We start from the raw sequence: 21,724 nt of genomic DNA, 5'->3' as shown, positions 1-21,724 counted from the left end.
TATTTTTAATCTTTGGTTTGATTGATGCTACGGTGACCATACACTCTGTAGGGGGAAGTGTTTTTTCTCCTTCAACTTTATGGTTGTTACCATCAGCTTTTTAACCAAACAGTGCAGGCATATATCCAAGCGGTATTAGATGGGGTAACAAGTGGGTACTTACAAACGTTTAAAATGTGTAGACCTTCAGATATAGTGTTGCTTTTCACAATAGGGTCTGTTTGTTCCCTCTTGGATCCCAGTGATTCTATGGAAATGCGCTTAAAATAGTGTAAAATCTTCTTTAATAATAAAATATATAAAAGAGAATTGCACTCACATTTTCACAATGTATTGGTGTTTTGAAACAAAGTCCCCTTGGTGTCAAAGTCTGGACAATTCGCAATGCGGTCTATTGTTTTTTTTACCGGTGTTTTTCCGCAGCGTGTAGTCCTTAGGCACACACGGGTGACGTCACAGCCTGACGCGTTTCATCTTGCGACTTCCTCAAAGGCTTCGCCAAATTGCCGGCGAAAAAACAACAGATCGCATTGCAAGCTTGTTGCAGAACAAAATCTTATTATCCACTTTCGAAGAAATCAAATTTGTAAAAGCTATCCAGATAGCACATTTTGTTAGCCACTTGCCTACAGCAAAGTTGTTTCCATTTTAGATCCGAGTCCTTCTTTGATTAATTTAGCATCTTCTGCCACCTTACCCTCATACAACCACATTGATAGTTCTACAACCATCCTTAATAGTTCTGTTGGAGTGTAGTGATGGGCAAATTTATTCGCCAGGTGAAAAAACTTGCGGATTTGCAGCCAAAAATTCACTGATGAAAATTCACCAGCTTCGAAAAAAATTTGAAGCCAGTGACAGTATCGATGCCGGCATCAACGTTTTTTCAACGCAGGTGCCAATCTTGATGCCGGCGACGGTAAATGGACGCCCATTGACTTTAATGGGTGCCGACTTCAGGTTTGATACCGGCATCCATTTTGATGTGGGCAAATTGTCGCAAGCAGCAAAATTGCCGTTTCGCCACAAAACTGGCAAAAAATTTGCGAAACGGCAATTTTGCTGCCTGCGACAATTTGCCCACATCAAAATGGATGCCGGCGTCAAACCTGAAGTCGGCACCCATTAAAGTCAATGGGCGTCCATTTACCGTCGCCGGCATCAAAATTGTGCCTGTACATTACTACTAATAAGATTGTAATAGGATTAATTTTGTAATAATAATATTATGCAACTTTAAAAAAGCCCATCTACTTTTATATTCATTTGACAGAATGAAAGTAACTAATTATATGTCTAAGAAGCGTGAATGTTGCAGTTTTAGAAGAGTAGTTTGGATGCTTACACACTTTACACACTTAGGTTATTGATGGAGGCATCAGGTGACATTATGGAAAATGTCAGTCTGATTGTAAAACATTAAGCAGGTTGTGGGAGGTTCAATAATTGGAACAAAGGTAGATTTTGAAGAGCAGAAATATTAGAGATGGTTGACCTTATAGTTTGCAGGGTTATAAGTAGAACTGACAATTTGCTAACTTTATTGTTTACATTTTTAGAACTACTCTGCAAAATCCCTATAAAATCACAAAAGTATTGACTGTTTGTGATGTTGAATATATTTCATTTCATACTGTTACAATTGGAACAGAAATGGTTAATGTACAAAGACAAAAAATACATTGAAATAAACATTTCCTAACATTTTAGTTTAACAATTTAAACTTCAGGCCTTTTGAGCTTTTCGAAAAAGCATTTGGAAAAACCTACTTTCATGTGTACCAAGCTTTCTGTAACTTGATTTTTATGCTTGAGGAATAATATTTTAATCAATAGTTCAGTGAAGCTTAGTACTTGAATAAGGTCTAAAGGAAACATATAAATTTAGTGAATTATCTTCAAGCTATACCGGTGGGATTGTGCAGTAGATTGGAACTCTTTGCTCTCTTTTGCTCTCTGTCCCCATATTTGAGAATCTATAAATAACTTTCTACTTTGTTCTTGTGACAGTAAAGGAATTAAATTATTTTAGGCCTAAGGCTTTAGCATGGCACTCATAATCAAATGAGGTGTCTGATATGTTATTGTCTCTATTTATCAATTTGAATGGATTTCAGTTACTGTTTAAAAGTTTGCATTGGAAGTACAATGTAGAGCATTTAATCTATTTATACTCAAGGGTGCAAAATGTTTCTTCTGTTACGATTAAGTCTTGATTAACGGTGCCAAACTATTTCTTTCTCAAGAGTAATGCAGATTTACTTTTCAAGTCGCTATTTTTTTTTTTTATCAATGCCTATACTCATATATACGCATGTATTATCTTCTTGTGCTCATTAACATATATCACATCTTACAGTAGACTGCACCTCTTATATACATGCTGACATTATTTATGAAAACTCAATCACATTACATTTTAGCAGTACAATTATGGCATCTCGTATCCGGAAATCTGGTATACTAAAAGTTTTGCATTAAGGGAAGGTTCCCATAAAGCCTATTTTAAGCAAATAATTCTAATTTTTTAAATTCCTTTTATCTCTGTATCAATAAAACTGTACCCTGTACATAATCTTATCTAAGCTCATTCAAACCATATTGGTGGCAAAGCAATCATATTAGATTTATTTATTGTTTGAGGGGGTTGGCACAGAGACCAACATTAGGAAAAGATCTCTTATCTGGAAAACCCCAGGTTTGCGATTGTGAAATTTTATTACATGTGCATGTTCGCAAAAGCCATTTGTTCACAAACATTGTGATGAAGTTGTTGAAGTCTACAATCAGTCAAAAAGGACACAAACATGGACACTAACATTTGCAAAGGTGTTTGCAACGAAACATATTACATTCCCCTATTAAAGAATAACATGTCAAAACACTAAAATTGCATAGAAATAATGTTTATATATATTTTTAGAATTATATTAATACAATGGCTATGGGCTGCCTTCCAAGAATGCCTTATGTCTCCACATTTTTTGATGTCACATTTCTGTTTACATTACTCCTATTATTTCCTCATCATTTTTTATGCTTGATGCAAATTTGTGGCAAAATTTGTGGTTACATGAGTGGAAAAAATGTTCAAGAATTTTACTATTCATTTTATTTTGCAGGGCAACCATTGGTGTTGAATAGATTTACAACAATCTAATTAAAGGAAATTTATTTTCACAGCAAATGATCACACTGATATAGTTACATAGTTACATAGTTAAATTGGGTTGAAAAAAGACAAAGTCCATCAAGTTCAACCCCTCCAAATGAAAACCCAGCATCCATACACATACCCCTCCCTACTTTTAATTAAATTCTATATACCCAAACCTATACTAACTATAGAGCTTAGTATCACAATAGCCTTTTATATTATGTCTGTCCAAAAAATCATCCAAGCCATTCTTAAAGGCATTAAAGGAATTGTTCAGTGTAAAAAAAAAAACTGGGTAAATAGATAGGCTGTGCAAAATAAAAAATGTTTCTAATATAGTGGCTACCAGGCAGTAACCAATCAGATACTTGAGGGGGCCACATGGGTCATATCTGTTGCTTTTGAATCTGAGCTGAATGCTGAGGGTCAATTACAAACTCACTGAACAGAAATGTACCATGTGGCCCCCCTTCAAGTCGCTGACTAACTCAGAGTTATAGAGCTGAAAAGCAGGAAGCTGGATTCTGGCTGTTTTATTAGACATCTGTTCACTCCAGCCTTTATACATGACATTTTTGGCTAACTAACTATATTAGAAACATTTTTTATTTTTCACAGCCTATCTATTTACCAAGGTTTTATTTTCACACTGAACTATTCCTTTAACTGAATCAGCCATCACAACATCACCCGGCAGTGCATTCCACAACCTCACTGTCCTGACTGTGAAGAACCCCCTACGTTGCTTCAAATGAAAGTTCTTTTCTTCTAGTCTAAAGAGGTGGCCTCTGGTACGGTGATCCTCTTTATGGGTAAAAACGTCCCCTGCTATTTGTCTATAATGTCCTCTAATGTACTTGTAAAGTGTAATCATGTCCCCTCGCAAGCGCCTTTTTTCCAGAGAAAACAACCCCAACCTAATTTAAGTCTTCCATCCCTCTAACCAATTTAGTTGCACGTCTCTGCACTCTCTCCAGCTCATTTATATCCCTCTTAAGGAATGGAGTCCAAAACTGCACTGCATACTCCAGATGAGGCCTTACCAGGGACCTATAAAGAGGCATAATTATGTTTTCATCTCTTGAGTTAATGCCCTTTTTTATGCAAGACAGAACTTTATTTGCTTTAGTAGCCACAGAATGACACTGCCCAGAATTAGACAAAGTGTTATCTACAAAGACCCCTAGATACTTCTTATTTAAGGAAACTCCCAACACACTGCCATTTAGTGTATAAATTGCATTTATATTATTTTTGCCAAAGTGCATAACCTTGCATTTTTCAACAGTGAACCTCATTTTCCAGTTTGCTGCCTAGTTTTCCAATTTAGACAAATCAATCTGCAAAGTGGCAGCATCCTGCATGGAACCTATAGTTCTGCACAATTTAGTATCATCTGCAAAAATAGAAACAGTACTTTCAATGCCCACCTCCAGGTCATTAATAAACAAGTTGAAAAGCAAGGGACCTAGTACAGAGCCCTGAGGTACTCCACTAACAACACTGGTCCAATTAGAAAATGTTCCATTTACCACCACTCTTTGTAGTCTATCTTTTAGCCAGTTCTCTATCCAGGTATAAATACTATGTTCCAGGCCAACATTCCTTAATTTAACCAGTAAACTTTTGTGTGGCACTGTATCAAATGCTTTAGCAAAGTCTAAGTAAATCACATCCACTGCCATCCCAGAATCGATATCCCTGCTCACCTCACCTCACAAGATCTATTATGCATAAAACCATGCTGGCACAAACTCATAGTATTATGATTTGCTATGAAGTCCAGTATCTTATCCTTTATTAACCCTTCGAAAAGCTTTCCTATCACTGACGTCAGACTAACTGGCCTATAGTTTTGAGGCTGAGAAAGGGATCCTTTTTTGAATAGAGGCACCACATTAGCAATACACCAGTCTCTCGGCACTATGCCAGATCTCAATGAATCCTGAAAAATTAAGTAAAGAGGTTTAGCAATCACAGAGCTAAGCTCGCTAATTACCCTGGGATGAATACCATCTGGCCCCGGACCTTTGTTAATCTTAACATGTTCTAGTCTCTTTTGAATTTCATCATGTGTGAACCATGCATCATTAGTTGTATTACTAGAATTGGTACTGTTAAGAAGGAAACCTTCACTTACTGGTTCCTCATTTGTGTAGACAGATGAAAAATATGAGTTCAGAATCTGCGCTTTTATTTTGTTTTCATCAACCAGCTGACCCCCCTCTGATAGTAAGAGTCCCACCCCTTTCTGCTTCATTTTTTTACTATTAACATATTTAAAAAATAATTTTGGATTTTTTTACTGCTTGCTGCAATATCCTTTTCTATATCAATTTTAGCTTGTCTTATAGCTTCTTTGCATAATTTATTGGCCTCCTTGTACCTTATAAATGTTTCGGCTGTACCAGCTAACTTGAAAGCCTTAAAAGCACGTCTTTTCTTACCCACCTCAATACCAACTCTTTTATTGAACCAAAAAGGTTTTGCTTTGCAACGACGTTCCTTGCTTACAAGTGGAATATACTGACAAGTATATTTATCAAGCAGCATTTTAAAGACTGCCCATTTTTGTTCTGTGTTTAACCCTGTGAAAAGCATTTCCCACTTAATATGTTACAGAGATGCCCTTATACTGTCAAAGTTTGCACGTCTGAAATTTAGTGTTTTAGTTACTCCCTTATAGAATTGCTTCTGCAACAGAATCTCAAAGGAGACCATGTTATGATCACTATTCCCTAAATGCTCACCCACACAAATGTTAGAGATGAGTTCAGTATTGTTAGTTATTACAAGGTCCAAAAGAGAGTTATTCCGAGTAGGTTCTTGAACGAGCTGGGATAAAAAGTTGTCATTCAGCATATTTACAAACCTACTAGCTTTTTCTGTCTTAGCAACCCCAGTACCCCAGTCAATGTCTGGATAATTGAAGTCACCCATAGCAACAACTTGACCCAGCTGTGAAGCCGCTTGTATCTGCAGGAGTAGCTGGGCTTCACACTCGACACTTATACGAGGTGGTTTATAGCATACACCAATGATAATACTTTTTGTTACCTTTTGCCCAGTCAAAATCTCTACCCAGAGTGATTCTACACCCTCACCAGTGCCAGCTATTGTTATTTCTTTAGCGCATGGCTTTAATTCAGGCTTTACATACAAACACACTCCTCCACCCTTTTTAATCCCTCTGTCCCTCCTAAAAAGGGTGTAACCATTTAAATTCACAATCCAGTCACATGTTTCATCCCACCATGTCTCAGTGATACCAATTATATCATAATTTTTAGAGCATGCAATTAATTCTAGGTCTCCCATTTTACCTGACAAACTGCATTTGCCAGCATACAGCGGAGGTTACTACTTTTACTTTTGAAATTTGCATTACTTAGTGGAGAATTATATGTAACATTATATCATTTCATATTTCATAGGTTCGCCATACAGAGATAAGATCACAATAGCCATTTTGCAGCTTCAGGAGGAAGGAGTACTCCACATGATGAAAGAAAAATGGTGGAGAGGCAATGGTTGCCCTGAAGAAGAAAGTAAAGAAGCGAGTGCCCTTGGAGTCCAGAATATTGGTGGAATTTTTATTGTTTTAGCAGCTGGTTTGGTTCTTTCTGTTTTTGTTGCTGTTGGAGAATTTTTATATAAGTCCAAAAAAAATGCTCAATTAGAAAAGGTAAGCACAATAAAACTAATTTTGACATAATATTATATTCATTGATTCTGCTTTCAGTCTTTTCATTTCTGTGGTGATCCTTTTGGATCTTTGGAACAGTTATGGATTGACCACAAGGTCCGTGGGATCATCCTGGGCATGGATTAACTCGGCCTGTTTGGATCAGATCTGCAGAGCAGCCACCTGGTCCTCAGTGCATACATTTACAAAATTCTACAGCCTTGACATGTTTTCCTCTGCTGAAGCCTGCTTTGGCCGTAAGGTACTGCACTCTGTGGAGCAGTAACGTGCCTAAATTCCAAATTCGCTCCCGCCATGCTGTTCTGGGACTGCTTTGTTAAGTCCCCATGAGTCCCTGTGTCTCCCTGAGATGACAGAGAAAACAGGATTTTTTGATACTCACCGTTAAATCCTTTTCTCTGTAGTCGATAGGGGGACACAGGGCTTCCCGACCCCGTGTGAAAGTTGACCACCTTGGTCCATAGGAAGGGTTTTCCTGAATTATCTGTTCTGCAAGTTTTTGTCAAGTTACATTAATCCCTTTTTTCAGCAGTCTCTTTGGTACAAACTGAGGGATTGTGATAATGTGGGGTTAAGCCCGAGTCCCGGACATGCCCCCTTACAAATGAGTTTTAAGTGTCCTGCCTCCTAGAGGGTGGAGCTTAATCCCATGAGTCCCTGTGTCCCCCTATCGACTACAGAGAAAAGGATTTATGGTGAGTATCAAAAAATCCTGTTTTTCCTGAAGGAGAAAAGGCACTCTAGTAGCAAAATAAAGCAGGAGCTCTGTTGGAGAGGGTGGAAGCAGTTGAGAAAGCAAACAGTGCTGAAGCAGCAAAGGGAAAAAGTTAAGGGAAAAGACCCAAGATGTGGTGACATTTCTGTACTTTGCTGCTGAATAATGTGAAATAATTTATTAAAGAAATTAAATTAAAGTAAGTTGTTTCCACAGCCCCTTGACAAAAGTAAAACTAGGGTTCTACTGCATATGATAACCTTTGTGTTTTTGATGTTGTGTAATCAAATGAATGCTTTGTTTTTTCCAAGGTAATTAACCCCTACCGTGAGGGTAAACAAAGCCAGGACCCTCTTGTAAACAAGGCCCAAGTCCCCATGTAAGAGCTGTGCATTGTCTGGATCCTACATTCAGACAAAACTGGGCATGTTCACCAAATGGCACCATATAAGCCCATGTCATGTGATTGGCCCTTTTGGTAGCTGCCTTTGCGCTTCGTATATAGAATCATCCCCCTTAGTACTCACTCACTTCACCTTTGCAAGCAGCAGAGCACAAAATTGGTGGGTATAAAGCAGTCCTAATACGGCCTGTGCCTGCCACCCACCCCTCACCCAGTAATGCTGAACATAGACAATAATGTATTCATCTGACTGGCTTCCAGTCACTGCCAGCCAATTAGGTACTTTTTGCATTTTTTTTTTTTTTGATCTTGGTAGCCTTTTCTGGAGGAAAACTATACTGTATATCTACCTTTTTTACAGGACAATATAAGCTTTTAAAATATATTACAATGTTAGTGTAATTTCACTTCTGCAACAAGATATGGGGCAGATTTACTAACCGGCAAAAATTCGTCAGAGACCGCTTCGCACCCATCGCAACACTTTGCCAGGCGTATAATCGCTGGGACAACGTTAATTCACTAAAATGTAAAGTTTCATTCTGGCCGATGGACAATGGCAAATTTTTGCTAGCGTTTCTTCGGCAATGCGAGCAAATTAAAGTGAAGATGTGATATTGTTCAATTGTACCTAGCACAAATTCATTAGAGGTCTTGCGCTCAGGCTGATTTGCATATGGCGGGAAATTTAAAGTTGAATGGACCTCTTTATGTTAGATCAAATACATTACGTTTACACTGATAAGTAGACACGTGTAGGGAACCTTAATAAAGTCAATAGAATGCCCTAAACGTGAGCCCACTGTAAAATAATGTTCTATATGTTAGAAAATGTATGGGGGAAACCGGTTGCACAAAAATATTTTTTTAGGAATTGTGCAGTCTATCAGCCTGAAAAAAGGAAAAGACGCCAGCGTTTTTTGAACTTAGAAGTTTTTCCACTCACAGAATATGATGTAAGTAACTGAAGAATGAGGAAGATCTATGCACTGCATTGCACTTCGTTTGGTCTGAGCTGGCGAAGGCAAGTCTGGTGATAGAAGTAAAGTTCAGTAAAATACGCATTTTAGTGAATTTGCGGAGTAACTTCCATTCACCAGAGCAGAAATTCGCCTGGCGATAAGAGTGCGAATCACTGCTAGCGTCTTTCTCTTTCGCTAGCAAGTTGGTGCATGCAGTCGTTAGCAAATCGTGAAGTCCCTGCGAGCGGTAACACTGGCAAATCATCGCCGGTGTTATCCACTTTGCCCTTTAGTAAATCTGCCTCATAGGCTTCTAAGTATCTAAAAAGTGGGAAAAAAAATCATATTTCACATAATATAAACACATATATCAGAAACTTATTGGCAGACATGGCCTTTATGATGATCACACAGGGAATACTCAGCACAGCAACTTGTGAAAAGATTTACTGGCGAATAACACATATCACATTTAACAGTATGAAAAACCAAGAACAATATGGTGGAAGGAAGCAGAGACAAAAGTAACAGAGTGCAGTAATACAACAGCACATATCATTGAAAACACACATTAACAATATTCACAGTGCCACCTTGTGACTGACTCGGTATAGAACACAAAATTTAAGCATGAATGATGTTGCACATTTTCCAACACCCTTTCTCAACAGCAAAAGGCTTAAACTGAAAACCAATCTTCTTTAACAGTTCCAATGATCTCTTTGAAGGTAGAGGCTTGGTTAGGATATCTGCAACCATGTCCTCAGATGGACAGTAGTTTAAGTCAAACTATATTTGCTTTGTATCTCTCAACTGTGTTATCAGTGTTAAACTTGATTTTAAAAGTCCACTTACAGCCAATTGCTTTTCTTCCTGTTGGTAACTCCACGAGTTTCCAGGTTTGGTTGTGATGTAGTGATTTAATCTCCTGTTCAGCAGCCTTTATCCATTTATTGGTTGTGATATGTCTTCCCAGCAAGTACAGTAGGTTCAGATATGCAAGCTGTATTTGCTTTGCATGAAAGCCGAGCAGGTGGCTTGTTCTCGTTCTCTCAACATCATTGAATGCCCTGGTTCAGTGTAAGAGCTTGGTTGTGTCTGCTCATCCGTGGTGTTAAATTCAGTTCCAACTTCAACTTCAGTATTGTTCTCATTAACTGGTCTTGGTTCAACTGAAGTCATTACACCATCTCTTAGGTCTTCAATAAAAGTTAAACTGTTGCTGATCACCACCGTGTCAATATTTGGATCCAGAATTCTATATGCTTTGGAATTTCCACATATCCAACTAGGATACCTTCTACTGCCTTATTTAGCCGTTTGCTGAGTTTCTCTTCTGGAATGAAAACAAATGCTTTGGAACCAAAAACTCTGATGTGTTTCACACCTGGTTTTTTGCCATGCCAGAATTTTTATGGTGTTTTTATGACAGTGTTAGTAGCTGTCAGATAGTCCGAAATCAGTCAGCATACATCTGATAATTTCTGTTACGGTTCTATTTTTCCTTTCAGCTACACCATTCTGTTTTGATGTATATCGGACAGTCTTCTGATGCTCTATCACAAGTTATTTTAAGAAATTCTCTACTTTTTGCCCAGTGAATTCACCTTCATTGTCACTTCTAAACACAAATGGATTTCTCTGAATTTTGTTACTTGTCATTGTCACATAATCCTGCAATTCATCAAACACTTCTGATTTTTTTTTCCATTACATATTGTGCATCTTGAATGGTCTTTTGTAAAAGCCACTATGTATCTGTTACCTCCTGTGTATAAGGTCAAGTGGTTTTGAAGTTCTGTACTGGCTTACTTTTGAAGGGGTTGCTCTTGTTGTTTTGGCTTTGATACAACACTCCCATCTCACAGTAGTTGTGAGTTTTCTCAAGTTCTGCCTATTCAGTTAATTTATGCCATCAGGATGTCTGTGGCTTAGGTACCTGTGTCACATGTAAATGCAATTATTGTGCCCTGTGTGTATCTTGCCTGTTCCTTTACTGAATACTCTGGATAGTGCACTTATCACCTTGGAATTTTGTGATGAGTCCTTTGGATCCCAACCACCTTATGTCCACCTTCTAGTTTTGGAACATACAGCACATCTTTTATTGCTATAGGCAATCTGTGTCCATCAGCATTGTGACATATGAGAATGCAATGCCCAATACCTTCAACAGTAGTGCTACATCTATCTACAAGGTAAATAATTTCTTTATTATTTGGATAAAACTCTGTAAAAATGTTTCTGTTTGCTTTTCATGTGACTTTTTGCTCCTGAATTTATATACCAGTTCTGGTTTGGAGGAGTGTTTGTTACTTTAAAAGTTTCATGCAACTGATCTCTGTCATTGTCATTTTCTGTAGTTCTGACTGTTTGCTTAGAATTACTTGGAAAATGTGACCATTGCTCTGCTTTCCATATTGAACATCATCTTTTCATCAATTGTCCTAGTTTCTTGCATCTGGAACGTAATCTGTTCTCTTTCTTATGTGACTTTGTTTCTGTGGCCTTAAAGACTGCCTCCGTATTAGTCTCTGTATTCTCTATAGCGTTCTCCTTTCGGTGCTTGTATTCATCTTTGAGCTTGGTTTTGATAAATTCCAGTGTTAGTTCAGCTTTAGGCCTTGTCTCCAGGGCATTAATCACAAGTATGGCTGAAACATGGTTGTCTTTTATATCCTTTCCAATTGCGCAGAGTTGTGCTACAACCTCCAACATTGCTTTTATATACTCCTGCATGACCTTTCCTGTGCCGAATCTTATCTGGTATAGTTAGCGTAGCAGGAATAGTTTGCTATTCTGGTTGTAACAACACATCCCACATGCCTCTAGCCATATTATGAAGCCTTATATGAATAAGCTGCTTATCTTCCACTATTTGTTGTCTGTCTGTTTTTCTTATCCTGCAGATTAACATCTGGTCTAGCTGTATTTATAACTTCCCACACATCATCTCTGGATAGCAGCATTTCTACTTTAAACTTCTACAGTTGATCATTGTCATTATTCAGCTTAGCCACTGCTAGTTTCAGTTATGAGCTGTTGGCCATGTCCTCTCAACTCCTTTACTGTACAATGCTGTGATTCTTACTTGTGCTTTGTAGTTCACAGTACCGCCGTATGTCAGTCTTAGGGTTACCATCTTTTTTCTTTGGGAAAAATAGACAGGGTACAGGCTGGTAATGTCAGGGGGTGGGCTGGTGACATTGGGGGACAGATCAGATGGCATCAGGGGTGGGGTGGGTGGTGTAGGGGGCGGGGCAGATGACATGGGGTGGGACTGATGACACGAATCTGCATTCTTCTGATTTCAAGGCCAAACATTCCACTAACAGTAGGTTAACCCTACAAAACTACACATTTTTGGAAAGAACAGATTCTGACAAATCCGATATAGGTAAATATGTTTTTATACTACAAACTACCAAGTTGCAATTCTCTCCTAAAGTTATTGCTTTTATAAAATATTGTGAAATCTTTTAAAAATCCCCTCAAAGCTTCGACTATGCAGCATCTTATCTGCCACTTTATTAGTTAAAAAGATAAACCATTCTAAATATGAATGCCAGGGGTTTGGCATTCAGATTTTCTGAATTCATAATGGGTTCACATGTATATTTACTCCAAAGTATCTCAAAATTACTTTTTTTCCACTTTACAGCATCTTATCTCCTACATGTCATTAGGTAACCCGATAAAACACCCTAAATATTAATGCCAGAGGTCCACTAAACTGTTTGATAACGAAAACAGATCACTTACCAGTTTTATGGACAGGAGGATTTTTGGCAGCATTGGAGGGTCCCTTGATGCAGAGTCTATGCAGCAGGAAGTAAGTAAGTCAGTAAGCAGGTGCTGGGGGCTGAAAGAGGCATAGAAAACAGCAGACACATGTCTGCTGTTAGAAGTCAGGTCCTGCAATGATTGCATCTCAGAACCAACAAGGCAGCCCACTTGGCTTGTTGCTGACTGAGTTTGGAACATATCTGCACTGCTAGTGCTAACAGAAACTCTTTACTGTTTGGCAACTATAGCATTTTCCTGCAAGCACATAGTACCTACTAGTAGTAAATTCCTACAGTGTACATCCACCCACTTGCAAATCTGTATTATTCATGTTGTAAGACAGAATATCTATATTTAACACAATCTCTGTATTTTGTTAAGAAATAAAATATGATCTGTACCTACATAATAATAATGAGTAGATATATATAATAATTGTATTTAGTCCATAAACTGCATAACAGTTCTCTAAAATGTTGTAGGTTTTTTTTGGCTTTGTGTTCTTTTTTATTGTTTTTGTTAGGTCGTGAGTTAAAGGGCTCTATTGAAAAGCTGTGTAGTACATCATTCAAATTCCCATAAGAAGTAGCCTGTAGAGACAGAAGCTTATTAGGAAAGAGGCTCAACAGAGAGCCTTATATGCATTCAGGGCAAACTTCAGTAAAGATGGAAAGCTTCTTGATTGATATATACTAGAAAATTTGAAAACATTGACCTCTAACACAAGCCATAAACTGCTAGATTACTGCCATTATAGCTTTAGGACATTTTAACATGGTTTCAAACAATATCTGACATGCAATGCCAGAGGTAATGAACTTCTGAGCAAATCTTGCACTTTCATTCTGAATTTTGACAGTTACTTTCACAGGAACAGTATCATAGAGCAGCATAGAAAAGTCAATTTATTTAAATGAAATAACTTCAACCTTTTTCTCTGTTATAATGAAAGTAATATAAAAATATATTTGCGTTAAATCAGAAAGACATCTTTTTTTCTGTTTTCTTGCTATATCATTTGATTAATCATATGTGTTGGTCAACTCTCGCTTCTTTATGAAAACTTGATGCTAACATTTTATAATACATGTATTTATTATCATAATATTGAGATATAGATAACCAGGCAAGATCATTGTTCTTCATTTTCCTTTATTTGAATATAAAAAACATATTTTTACTTTTTTTAGTCTAATGAAGCTTTACTTACTAAACTTAGTTTAAACAGATGGGCAAAATCAGTAAAAACAAGTTAATCTATACTATATTTTTTCATTTTCATAAATAGACTATTCCACATTAGAAGAGAAGATATTGGCTGGGTCAAAAACTCTAAGGGGTTTATATATTAAATCTCATTTTTTTCTAGTTGAACAAAAACTCAATTGTTTTTTCCGAGATGTATTATCTTTTGAATCTGCTTAAAATTAGAATCCAAAAATGCTCCAGCTAAAACCTGTTGAAATCATGTAGAGGTTTGGAAATTTGGTTGAATGTTTTTTCAATAAAGTGAGATAAAGTTGAGTTAAATAACCCCCTAATAGAATGAGGGAAATAAGGGATAGTAGCAAGGGTAAAAATTATGCAAAGTCCAGCATTTTCGGTTTATTTTTTGCCTAAACAAAGGCAGAATTTCAGGTTGCACTGGCCAGGCGGCTTACCTAAATTTCAACATACTTTGTACTGATTGATATACTACATTTAAATAGTAAAGGCATGATTTTTTTTCTAAACATGTGACCTTGAGTTTCTTCCTCAAAACACATAAATGTCCATTTATGGAATGATTACAATACATAAAGGTTTGACATTTTCTGTGTAAATTTAAATGAAACTCAAAGTTTATCTGTGCTAGATTTCTTCACTACAAGCAGTCTTTGGAAATAAACTACTGCAAATACTGCTTATCACAAAATAGCTTGACCTAGTCAAAGTAACCTTTCACATTATTGTGTTTTGTGTTTTTTTTATTGTCCTACATATATTTCTCTTTCATTATGGCCTTCAAACTTCTTCCAATTGTTATGGTTTTACTATGCTAGAAAGCAGTGGAAATCCAAGTTTTAGAGCTGCAGAACAAAATACATAAATTAATTTGACAACAAAATAAAAATAGCAGATCCCTATTCAACAAGAAAAAGCTTGGAGCTGCAGATAAAGTGCATGTTAGTTTTGGTCCAAGATACCTTACAACTATAATATAGCATAGCAACTGATATAAAATCCACTTTTCATCTTAATACTAGTGTCATAAATGCATAATAAATTATATCAATGCATCTTACATAAGGTATAGCTGTTTAGCACACCATTATAGCACCATGCAACATAAAGGGGGTTATTTACTAAAATCTCAAAATATCTCGCTATTTTCTTAAAACCATTGGACCAAATGCCCTTGCGCTTACCCCATTTATCAGTAAATTAATATCAAAAAATCTGGTATGGGAAAAGATGGGAAAATCTGAATCGTATGATTTTTTTTGGATTTGATGCCTGAAAAACTTTTTTTGAATTATCACCTAAAAGCCACAAATTATTTGTATTATTGTACAAAACCCAGAGCAGATCATGATATCTTCCATTTGCAAATGAGAAATCTGCCATTGACTTCTACATGACCTTGGCAGGTTTGAGATACATTGAGTACTTTTTTATTTAGACTTTTAGCAGCATTGGGGTTTAATAAATCTTTCGAAAAAATGTTGTTTTCCCCTTTAAAACTCCGACCAGAAAAAAATCTGATTTTAATAAAGAACACCCTCAAATCTTTGGTTTTCACATAATGATAACAAAGTGATGGTGTGATGGTTTCTTTGTAGAGTCAACAACCAAGGTTAAAGGGTTAAAAGCAGATTTAAAACAAAACATCTTAAAATAATGATTTAGAATGTTTAGAATAATTTCATATTACCAACCAGACAAGCACGCTATGTAGAATGGTTACATATTGTACAAGAATGCCATGTATAAATGGTTACAATCTGTACATGGATGCCATATAGAAATGGTTAATACTAAAATATATTTTTCTAGTCTAGGAGCATCTGCTTAAGAAACATAAGCTGTGTTACAGATTGAATGTGACATCCACTGCCATGTTTAAACAAGCAAGGTGTCTAAGAAAGTCGGTTCTTATGTCAAATAGGTTAAGTGTAGCTGATGAATAAAAAAGAGATGAATACATTTTCAGCATATCCAAGTTTTTATTGAAGCTTTTTAGTGTATTTTTAAATAAATCTGCAAACTTTTAATTTTTTTTCCTTTCAGTATTATTTCTTGGTTAACCCAAACTTATTTAACACGATTAATTACTTAATTCATGTATGTTTGCATTTTTTATGTGTACAAAAACTTTAGCATAAGAAAAGGTCAAATGAACATTTCTAAAATGTATTGTTCAAAGAAGCATTTTTAACTAGTTTATTTGGTGGCCACAAGGTTGAACTGGGCCAGCGGGACACCAGGGAAAAACCCGATGAGCCCTGGCTCTCTGACTGGAGGTGTTGATTGTTATTGGATGAGTGATAAAATGGTTTTAAAGGGTAAGTTCACCTCCCAACACTTTTTTTCAGTCCAATTGGTTTCAGAAGTAAACCAGAGAGAAATATTTTTTTTAATTACAGGTACTTTATATTTTCTATTTATACCAATTTTTCTACTACTGATGTTTAAAGCTTCATGTTTCACCTTCTTATGTATTTCTGAAGTATATACAAGGTTAACTGACTCTGTAAACCATTCTGAATTGTTTAATAGGTTAATCCATTCCTTATCTTTGGCCCTGCTGAGCAGTATTCCTGAGTTTCGTTAAAGGCAACAGTTCTAATTGATACAAAAAACATTCCACAGATGCTGCTGAGAAACTTATTAACAAATGTAGTATATTGTAATGGTTCAGACTCTGCACCTGGATTACTGAGCTACCAGACTGAAATACCACATGAAAATTAAACTTTAATTTTGGAGAAACTGTTTCAAATAAAACATGGAAAGCAGCTGAAATGTTTTCTGGCGAACAATGTGAAAACAAGTGAACTGAAAAAAGAATTTGGAAAGCGAACAACTACTGTACTTTAACTTTCGTCAGTTTAGCCCTATCCCTACTAGATACTATATATCAGAACCTGGATAATGGAAATCTTCATAGACAAATATGGATATAGCGCATATACTGGTTCTTGATTTAAAATTTAGGAATGAGAATTACTAATTAGAAATCTGGGTCACCTGCAAAATTTTTAACCTTTTCTGCTGAAGATGAGCCCATAGACTAATGCCCGTTGGCGAAATTTCGCAGGAGGCGAATTTTGGCGAAACGAAACGGGTCAAAGTCATCCATCCCTACCCCCCATATATAAAGTCTGAACAATACACATTTCCTACAGTAACAACAATGGTTTATGTTGAACTCAGCATGGGCACAGTTACTGCTTCCTAGCAAGTTGAAATGATTGTACATGTCATTTTTTATGCAACTAATAGTTTTTACTTGTTTCTTTTGAATCCATTATATAGTTAGCAATTAATGTATGTATCAATATGTGATGCTGCTTTTAATAAAAAAAAAATTCCTGCCAAAGAAAAAAAATGTTTAAAACACAAATGGTTTTGGATGTGAGTTCCACTGAACATATGTTTGAAATACAGTATATTTGCTCATAATGTGCATCACCAGGCATTAGTTGGCAGATAAATAATTTTAGTGACAAGGTGAAATTTGTAATGAGCATTCACAGCTTGATACATCATTTTAATTACTAAGTGATGCATATTTAAATGACAGCAGTTTGTTGGAAGCTTCAAGCAGATACATGACACATTTACAGGACTGATAAATGGACATGCTGCGCCAAAGGAATATACCTTTAATAGTTTATGAACCCCTATGTATTGCATTATATAATAATGATTTGAAATATTTGTTCTGTTTTTATTTATAGAGGTCTTTCTGCAGTGCAATGGTAGAAGAACTGAGGATGTCTCTTAAGTGTCAACGACGGTTAAAACATAAACCACAGCCTCCTGTAATTGTCAAAACAGAGGAAGTTATCAACATGCACACATTTAATGACAGAAGATTGCCAGGAAAAGAAACTATGGCATAGAGCTGGGTTTAAGACTATCCCAAGCACAAACTGTCAGCTTTTTGTTTTTAGTTTCCAAACAACTCTGCAAGAATGTTTCCTGTGGAAATATGCATCCTGTGCAAATAAAATGAGTTACCTCATGTTGCTTTGTCTATGAACTTGAGACGTTTCTGATCCATTGGTCAGATCCCAACTGCAAGACTCATGGATAAACTAAGAATTTCTGCGGAGGTTAAACACATTTTTTTCAAGGGGTCCACCATTCTTCTGAATGTAAACGTGTACGTTTTGTGGTTGCTTTTCAAATGAGGTCCCGAGAGAAAATAAAATCAACAAAAAAAATGTAAAAAATAAAATAAAAAAGGATACAGAGAAAAGTTATTTTGAAGCTCACCAATTTTAACGAAATGCAACTGAAAATTCTCAGAGCAAACATCGAAAAAACAAAAGATCATTTCTAGACTTTATCAAAACAGTTGTATGCTCTGTGTAGCAAAGCGGAGAAGAGAAATATGATACTGCTAACCTATAAGTATATGGCAAACTCAACTTTTGAACTGGACAGGCAGGCACTGTAAGGTTTTTCTTAAGGATGGCAAGCAATTACTAAACATATCAGAAGATTTTTATCAGTTATGTGGACTCCATGTTTCACTGTCAAATAAAACAGCAAGGCAATAATTGTATTGTTCAATTCAACCAGAATACAGCATTTCTAAGTAAAAAAAAATCAGTCTGACTCAGTCTTTGCTGATATATGCATTATGGAGTTCAGAAGAATGTAACTTTAACTGTTATTTTAGTAGAGGGCAATGTGTATGTTGCAGAGAAAGTGTCAAAATATACCCTACAGAGAGATGAAAATGTTTCCCTTTTGCCATATAAACCCCACTGAGCCTCTGCAGTTTTGTTCTGCTGTGTAGAAGTTCACATACCACATAATTGTCACATCAATGAACTTTGAGTGGACTGAATAACACAGTCAGCATTTAATGAACAAAATCCTTGAGCAATTTTTATTTAAAAAACTGTTCAGGTTTATTTGTGGAAATGCAAAATTTCTATAAGAATAGTTTTTGTATGGAATTTTTTGTAATTCTTTTTATCAACAAAATCCGAACATACGCTTCTGTCAGGGGTGTGATGCCAAGCAAGAATGGTAGTGTTGGGGCACCACCAACGTTTGGTGAGATTATTTTTATCAAGTTCAATAAAAAATATATTATTTTCAATTAAATATTGCTTGTTGCACTACCAGCACTGCTTCCCATGCAACACCCCTGATTTTCACAAAGCTACAAACATACTGTAATGATCAGTTGTGTGTAAATGGTAAAATACAGTCTTCTTGACCACATTGTGATAACAGTTTCAGTACACACAGTTTCCTGTCTGAATACAATGCACAAAATAAACATGAAAAAAATGTATGTATTTTATTTTGTATACTACTTGAAACATGATATAAATTATTTTCTTGGCACGCTTTAAACATTTAAATAGAAATGTGGCCACAGTGCGTTTGAGTTGACCCGCATTTTTTCACTTTTATCAGACTCTGGCCTAGCTTTTCCATCTAAAAGGCCATATCACACCATATTACTTGAAACACTATACGCTTAAAAGAATATCACACAAAATGAAGCCAAATTTTTTAAAGAACATGTAGAGAAAAAGGGTAAAATACCTAACAATATCTGTGTAGGGCAAAGCAGAATATACAAGCATTGTTACAAGTGCCATTAACAAATCAAGGGAATGTTATGCAACAATTATATATTCTTCTCTTAATAGTTTAATATATTTTCAATATTAGATCCAAAAGGGTGGTAGTGTACCTTTTAATCTTTCTTGATCGTTTCCTTATTATCACCTTAATTGACTTCTCTCTATTATTTAAAAAAGGGATATTGAAAATATTTATGCCATATAATGGTGAAAACTGTTCATCCATTATCAGAGTTATAATGGATATTCAGAATTTATTTTGCATCACTAGTCTATAATTTGCTAATATTGGTTTCTCATTTCATATATTTTATTTATTAACCATGAAGAAACTCAATTCTGTATTTCTTGTATATTAGGCTAATTATAAAAAAATACTCATACACCTTAACAATACATATTTATACATATTTATGAGTTAATGTGTTAATAATAAGAAGCAGACGAGAGTATTGGTACTGTAGCTTAAATTGATCTTTACACTGCAAGCTGTCCAAAAAGACATATTGGAGTGTTGGGTGCTTTGTGTCTAATATAAAACCTGACCAGACTAATGAATCTCAAGCTATGAAATGTATAGGGTACAACCCTTAGTATAGTCAGTCATGACTCTCCCTACTTCAGTTTGCCCATCACAACTGTGATAATCAACCAGTTTTTTAACTGCTTTGTGTATGCCTTGTAAAAAAACATGATACTTTGTTCATAAAAAAATATATATGTAATGGTGGTATTAGTCACACTTTTAAGAGAAAGTAAAGAAAGCTGGCTGAGTACAATACATTACTAGAAAATAGCACACATACATAAATGCATTTGCTGTATTTGCAAAAGTTTAGAAAGTTTGATCACAATGTCAACGATCATTTTCCATTGGCAATGAATACTCCCCTTTGCAAATAACAATATGAACTAGTAAATTGCCTATGTTTGTATGTCTTCACATACTTGCTGTTAAATGCTTAGAGAATGGTTTGTCTCAGTTAATGTGTTTATTGCCCATTGTCCTGGAAAGCCTATTTTTTTTTATATATTTGGTTAATATATCTGTATGACCTCAGCATTTGTGTCTTCTTAATGCTTGGTTTATTGTGATTTTGCTGGATACTATCCATTAACTGAGTATTTAAATGTAAATACATTTCTCCAAGGAGCAATATTGTTTCGAACCTGAATATCACCAGATGTATCTTTCATATTGTACATTAAAGGGGGAATGTAATTAAAAATTGCAAGCATTATTTAAAATGGCATTTTTGCGAATGTTTAGTGCTGCTCGCAATGTAAAATAACTCACTGGCAAATATAGCATCGCTCGTTATCATTAAGCAAAGGTTAGCATTAAACACATGCTCTGAAATTTCATTGAATAAAAAAAATGCTTTGCGATTGAGACATTTTATTACATATACTGCACATGTTCACAAATATTGCGAGGATGTCATTGAGGTCTGTAATCAGAAGATGCAAACATGACCGCTAACATTCGCAAAAGTTTTTGCAAATGTTTTTAGTGCTAACAAAACATATTACATTCCCCCATTAGGGTCAGAACATTATGTGCTGTAAATACATTGATGTTTAGTTGCAGTTATCCATAAAAAGAAGATCTTGAGACATCTCACTATAATTACACTAATAAGTGAAACTTTTATTTTTGGTATTCCTTTTAGATAACCCTGACTGCATCCAATGGTCTTTTTAAACTATATAAATATCATAATGCCAGTACTGAAGTTTAGAGAATTTCTTTATATTCCTTAATTTTTTTGCAAATGTTATATGCCCTTTCATACTCCTAAATTACAAAATTACATAACAACAGAAACAAACTAAGGGCAAAACATACTACAAGGTTTTTTGTTAATTTTTCTAAATAGAGTTGTGGGGGCCTATTTATGAAACCTCAAATTTTTCTGGTCGAGTTGAAAGTGGAAAAATCCAAACTCTTTTTTTTTTAGAAATAAAACCTTGATATTATTATACTCCGAAGCTGCTAAAAATTTGAATACTCCAGCTAAAACCTGTCAAAGTCATGTAAAAGTGAACTGCAGATGGTCCCTTTAACAATTAGAACTTCCTTTTCTTTCATGATTGTCAAAAGGTTTGGGCTGTTTGACAATGATTTTCATTCAATACATTTGAGTTTATCATTCAATAGTCGGAATAATTTGAGT

The 21,724-nt window shown here is 35.7% G+C and overlaps 1 protein-coding gene across 1 annotated transcript in view; it reads left to right on the top strand.

The window, feature by feature from the left end:
- grik2.S (glutamate receptor, ionotropic, kainate 2 S homeolog) overlaps window positions 1–20,940 on the top strand; it is a 339,099-nt gene extending 318,159 nt beyond the window's left edge. Inside the window, exons 15-16 of the mRNA XM_041564634.1 lie at window positions 6,592–6,842; window positions 17,673–20,940. Coding sequence (XP_041420568.1) covers window positions 6,592–6,842; window positions 17,673–17,837 — 416 coding nt within the window. The 3' untranslated portion in view covers window positions 17,838–20,940. The remainder of the gene's footprint in view (window positions 1–6,591; window positions 6,843–17,672) is intronic.
- Window positions 20,941–21,724: the final 784 nt, after the last annotated feature.

This window comes from Xenopus laevis, chromosome 5S (genome assembly GCF_017654675.1).
Source record: "Xenopus laevis strain J_2021 chromosome 5S, Xenopus_laevis_v10.1, whole genome shotgun sequence".
NCBI classification, from domain to species: domain Eukaryota; kingdom Metazoa; phylum Chordata; class Amphibia; order Anura; family Pipidae; genus Xenopus; species Xenopus laevis.
Note: the sequence above shows the minus strand (reverse complement) of the source record. Positions and strands in the feature narration are given on the sequence as shown.